We start from the raw sequence: 6,000 nt of genomic DNA, 5'->3' as shown, positions 1-6,000 counted from the left end.
ACCTCCAGGAGCACTGGGCACCCACAAGTGCCAAGTGAATCCAGCCTTCGTTCCCTAACAAATCAGCCCTTGAGCTCATCGCCTTGAGCCCAAGGAGTGCCCCGGAAAAGCAACAGGATCTTTCAGGGTGAAAGTCCTAGAGCACATTTTTGACTCCAGCTTTGGAAGAAGAGCCCAACCTTCAGGCACTGAACTGAAGAAATACTCTTTTATTAAAGGGACCACATCTGACACAGTGATAGACATATTCACAGAAGACCTCTGGGTCAGACAGACTGTGTTTGAGCTCCTGGGGAAGTGGAAGGAATTCAAATACTTCTGTACAAACATGGTTATCACAGGGAGAATGCCCAAAGCACAGGAGCTGTTTGAGAGAAATTAGAAACCCCTTGTGAAGAAGGATGGGCAGGTTATTGCTGCTGAACTAGTACCAGTTGAATCAGTTTCTTCAGGGCATCCTTGAGCTCCTTGTTCCTCATGCTGTAGATGAGGGGGTTCACTGCTGGAGGCACCACCACGTACAGAACAGCCAGCCCCAGATCCAGAGCTGGGCAGGAGATGGAGGGGGGCTTCAGGTAGGAAAACATGCCAGTGCTGACAAACAGGGAGACCACGGCCAGGTGTGGGAGGCACATGGAAAAGGCTTTGTGTCGTCCCTGCTCAGAGGGGATCCTCAGCACAGCAGTGAAGATCTGCACATAGGACACCACAATGAAAACGAAACACCCAAAGATTAAATAGCCACTAATCATAAGAACTCCAACTTCCCTGAGGTAAGAATCTGCGCAGGAGAGCTTGAGGATCTGGGGGATTTCACAGAAGAACTGGTCCATGGTGTTGCCTTGGCAGAGTGGTATTGAAAATGTGTTCGCAGTGTGCAGGAGAGCATTGAGAAAACCACTGGCCCAGGCAGCTGCTGCCATTTTGAAACAAGCTCTGCTGTCCATGAGGGTCCCATAGTGCAGGGGTCTGCAGATGGCAACGTAGCGGTCATAGGCCATGACAGTGAGGAGACAGTACTCACCCAAGATGAAAAAGACGACAAAAAAGAGCTGGGCAGCACATCCTGAGTAGGAAATGGCCCTGGTGTCCCTCAGGGAATTGGGCATGGATTTGGGAACAGTGGTGGAGATGGAGCCAAGGTCGAGGACGGAGAGGTTGAGGAGGAAGAAGTACATGGGGGTGTGGAGGTGGTGGTTGCAGGCTACAGCTGTGATGATGAGGCCATTGCCCAGGAGGGCAGCCAGGTAGATGCCCAGGAAGAGCGAGAAGTGCAAGAGCTGTAACTCTCGTGTGTTCGCAAATGCCAGAAGGAGGAATTCATTCAGGAAGCTGCTGTTGGACATTTCACTCCTTCTGGGCTTTCCGGACTGTCCAAGGAAGAACAGATAGAGACAAATTAGGACAGACTTCTCTGAGCAAAACTCTCTCATAAAAATCTCCCAAACACACACACACATTACCTCTCCCCATCTCAGCAGCACCGTCACTGAGCTCTGCTGCTTGAGCTCTGGTTTGGGCTGGCCGAGTTTGTTGTGAGGAGCAGGAGCCTCTGCCTGTGGGCTCCAGAGCAGTCAGCCCTGACCTACAGCACTGTGTACATGCAAACTGCGGTGACTAAAATTTATATTCCCACTACCAGTCAGATTTAATCCATTCATAATGTTGAAGGGATTTTCAACATCTTCACTCCCACTTCTAAATAATGTGGCTTCATTAATAGTTTTAAGGCTTCTTTTGTTTTCTTTAGCTGACCCTGTAACACCAGAGGAGGATTCCTGGAGGTAGAAATCCTCAGCATTGCTGCTGCACTCAGAGGGACCAGCTGTGATTCCAGAGAGGCAAAAGGATTCCCTCTGGCTTTAGTGCAGAGGCAGGAGAGCTGGCCTGTCCATCTGCCTTACTCCCAGCTGCCCTGCGCTCACACCTCGGAGGTGGAGGACAGTTGCACTCAAGTTACCCGAAAAAAGAAATGATACGATGGAGAGCAGAGGAATCCACTTCCAAAGTGCCCATCAGCACTCTTCCTGAGGGTGTGTGAGGCAGGTCTCAGCCCTCCCCTTCTCGCCAGCAACACCTCGGGCTCCTTCCAGCTGCCCACATCCAGACTCCCAGCAGCATGTCCGTGGCCTCAGTATCTAGGTGGCTTCTCCCTGGGGCACCTAGGTAACTCGCAGCTGCAATGGGAGAGCTGGGCCCTTCTGGAGGGCACCTTGCAGCCCAGCCAGACACCCCAGGGAAATGGCACAATGTCCTAAGGATGGGGTGTCCTGACAAGAGAGCTGGCTCATTCCCAGCCCCCCGCCCCCTGCCCTGCATTGCCCAGAGCCCCACAGGCTAGAGGGGCACTTGGGCACCTCACTGTCAAGGACACGTCTGCATGGCAGGACCTGCAGGGTCAGTGTTGTCTGAACTGCATCAGAATCCCCCCTGCCCAGAGAGTCCAAGGGGAAGGACAAGGGTAGCAGGGGCAGGTGGGAAACATGGAGCAATACCATGACATTTGTGCCCAGGGAGGCAGGGACAGGCAGGCACAGAGGGGCACTCAGCAGTGTCTCCTCTCCTGCATGTCCAGCTGCCGAGGAAACGACTCCTGCCCTGGACCCCACAGCCTTGAGAGCAGAGGGCTGTGCTGGCTGGCAGAGGAGAGGAGGTGCTGGAGTTGATGGTTTCCCCTCACAATCTGACCATGACTCTGCTGCCTGGAGCCGTCCCTGCGGGCAGCTGTTTCTCTGTCCCCACGTCTCTCCCCTGCCAGTGCTCACAGACCCCATCCCACCCGCTGGGTCCTCAGCTCTGCCCTGCAGAAACCTCCCGGGGGCAGGACACTGCCCAGGGCACCTCCCTGTTTGCAGGTGCTCCGGAGCAGGGGAGACAAACCTTGGTGAGGCTGGAAAGGTGCTGCTGGCTCTGTCTGTAGGCTTCAGGGTGGATGAAGGCATTTGCTGAGTGCCTCCCAGAGCTGCTCCTCTCTCCGTGTTACTGTCTCAGTTCTCTCTCTAAAGCTGACAGATCCAATGCTATTTCACCCTGCCCAAACAGAAAATAACTGAAAGCACAGACTCATGACAGCTCCTTCCCTTTCATGGTTCCCCTGCCTTGACCTTCCTTTTGGAAAGTCTCCTCCAGACATGTCCTGGGAGTGAGCTGGAGCTGTGAGCAGCCCTGACCCACGCAGCACCATCTCAGCAGAAGGAACCTGCCCTGCCAGGGGTCACTCCTCCCACCCAGAGCTTCTCCTCACAGTGCCATGGGGAGCTCCCCGGGCAGGCTGAATGCTGACCCTCACGGGTGACAGAGTCACTGCCCCGGGCACACAGCACCCTGGGGCACAGGGACACTGCTCTGAATTACAGCCCTGGGCAGATGTGCACACACCCAGGCTTCACTCCCCTGCACCAGTCCTGGAAGGAAGTAGCCATAAGGCCCTGTCCTTGTAATAGTGTGGTAGGGAATCTGTGCTCTAACGCATCTCCTCCTCCTCTGCAAAGGAGAAGCCAGGAGAATAATCTTTAAAATCATGGGGGGGATGGGTTTAGAAGACCTTTCCTGGAATGTCAGTAGTATTGCTCTACAGGCAGAGACTTACTGTGTCAAGGGCTGTGAAGATTTCTCCCACAAGCAGCTCTCCTCTGTCCTCCCACTCCACACTGCCTTCCACTTCTCCCTGTCTTCTGTCCTCTCATGTCAGCAGCAGCAGGCAGTGCCCGCAGCCCTGCTGCTCTTTGCAGAGGAGCTGCTCCTGCACACAGCTGTGTCTGGACAGTGCTGCCAGGTTGCCATGAGCTCCCTCCATCCCAGGAGCCTGGCCCATTTTGGCAACAGTGGCCCAGCTGAAGGCATGAATTTTTCTGTCTCTCGGGCTCCCTCCTCCTGGGAAATGTTCACTGCTGTAAAGCAAAATAATCAGCTTTAGTCCCTCTCTAAAGAATGCAGAGAGACCAGCTACAGCATTGTCACTTGTTTCATCAGAGGATGGTTCTCTACGAGAAGTGGAACTGTCCCAGTCTGGAATCCACATTGCCAGGTCTTAACTAGACAGGACCCCTAGAAGGGGACAAGAAGGGAGCTCATTTTCCCATGGTTCAGGTTTTCATTCAGATGAGTCAGTCTGGGCATCTCATGCCCGTTTAGAAGCCCCTGGGATGCAGTGGGATTCAGCTAACTCCCGTGAACTCCACAAACACACTGCAGGTGGGATTCCCCTTGTCAAAACTGAAGTGTGCACAACATAGAGGTCTGCATGCAAGTTCCTTGTCTAAGCTCGGGTTATAATCAATGGAAATGGAGGGTGGGAGTCAGTTGCTCACACATAAACACCTGGTGACAGTTAAAGAGACAGAGGTGGTCCCGGTCATCTGCCAGTGTCTGCTTGCTCTGAGGGAGCAAATGGCATGAGCTAGGGGCCAGGTGGTGAATTTCCCGGGCCATCTGAAATGGCAGTAGATGCCTACTACAACTAGTGTTCCACTCACTATGAGGCTGAGACATATGGAGATTCCAACAGCTAATGTAATTCAGTGCAGACACTTGATTTAATGACATAGAAATAGGTCAGTAGGGCCATGTCAACTAGGTGTCCCTAGCAGATACAGCATGGGACCTAGAGGAAAACTATGCCCCTTCAGAGTGGTACTGGGCAAGTACCCCAGGGTGTCTTGGGTTTCCTATCTGTGCCCAGACAAATGAATCCCAGCAGTGTCCTTAGGGAAAGTCCATCCTGTCTACATTCAAGTGTACTGCATAAATGGGAGGCACATCACACCAAGGTCTCCACTCTAGTCTCTGCACTCTCAAACCCTTCTTGCTCTCTGCCTTCGGAACCTCTTCTCACTCCCCCAGATGATAGGAACAGGGACTGTGCTAATGATGACCTCAGGGTGGCTGGATCAGAGACTGCCCAGGCCCAGGGATTTCTTCAGTGGCACCTTGTCCTTCCTGCAGATTGGTTCACCTCTGTCACAGGCTCCAAGGAGCAGCTCAGGCAGCCAACCCCTCTCCTGGCATTCCTGCACAGCCCAGCTCTGTTTCTGCCTGGCCTTGGGCACTGCAGGGTTTGCTCTCTTAGTGGGAACCTCCTTTCACCACTACATTGCCACCCGCTATCCATGCCAGCATGTCACCACTTCCAATCAAAGCCTTGGCATACATGAGGTCCTTGGTAACATGTTTTCCTGTGACAAATCTTCAGTCAGCACCACAACTGAGGTGCTGAAGCCAACACAGATGCAAACACATGCAGCCTGGGGTGTAGCCAGGAGCAAACGAAGATGCACAAGCTGTCACAGGAGTGCCACATGATTGGAATAACTGAGATGCGGTGGGACCACCTGCATGACTGGAGCCCTTCAATGGCAGGGTGCAAGTTCTTCAGGAGAGATCAGCAGGGAAGATGAGGAGGGGGATGTCCTATGTGTGAAGGGGTAGCTTGGATGTATGGAGCTCTTCCACAGGATGGACCAAGGGAGGCAGCTCTGAAGGGCAGCGGAGGTCAGGAAAGCTGGCTAGTAATTCAGGACAGCACCCTTCAAGCACAAGAATGCTCCATAATGAATAGTTTGTAAAATCAGGAGACATCTCTGGACCTCAGCATGGCTAAACAGGGAACTCCCACGGCAGCTCCAGGGCAATAAGGCAACGTATGGAAAGGGGAAGAAGGCTGAGGCTGCAAAGGAGGAACTTGGAAACATTGTCCAGCAAAGTAGAGATGGTGTTAAAGAAGCCAAAGCTCCTCTACGACAGAGACACTTGCAGAGCGTGTGAAGGACACAAAGAAGAACTGCTATTGCTTCAGTGACAGTAAAAGAATAAACAAGGAAATGTGGGCTCACTGCTGAATGGGGCAGGGATTCTAGCAAAAGTGGATGTAAATAGGTCTTCGGAAGTCAAGTCCTTCCTGGTTTCAGCCTTCCCCAACAAGGTCTGCTGAGCTGTTGTGCCTCGAGTCAGGAGTCCTGAGGAGAAAATCAACCCACAGTGCCTAATGAGTGCCACTCAACC

General features: G+C 53.0%; 1 protein-coding gene across 1 annotated transcript; it reads right to left on the bottom strand.

Moving 5' to 3' along the window:
• Positions 1-410: 410 nt before the first annotated feature.
• On the bottom strand, positions 411-1,349 carry LOC135326422 (olfactory receptor 14A16-like). The gene has a single exon (XM_064504309.1). It carries the CDS (start codon positions 1,344-1,346, stop codon positions 411-413), a length of 936 nt encoding a protein of 311 aa, XP_064360379.1. The 5' UTR covers positions 1,347-1,349.
• Positions 1,350-6,000: the final 4,651 nt, after the last annotated feature.

This window comes from Dromaius novaehollandiae, unplaced genomic scaffold (genome assembly GCF_036370855.1).
Source record: "Dromaius novaehollandiae isolate bDroNov1 unplaced genomic scaffold, bDroNov1.hap1 HAP1_SCAFFOLD_27, whole genome shotgun sequence".
NCBI classification, from domain to species: Eukaryota; Metazoa; Chordata; class Aves; order Casuariiformes; family Dromaiidae; genus Dromaius; species Dromaius novaehollandiae.
This window is presented reverse-complemented; position numbering and strand designations above follow the sequence as displayed.

What these genes read in the sequence shown, in the direction of transcription:
- LOC135326422 (XM_064504309.1), bottom strand. Translation starts at nt 1,346, where the DNA reads ATGTCCAACAGCAGCTTCCTGAATGAATTCCTCCTTCTGGCATTTGCG.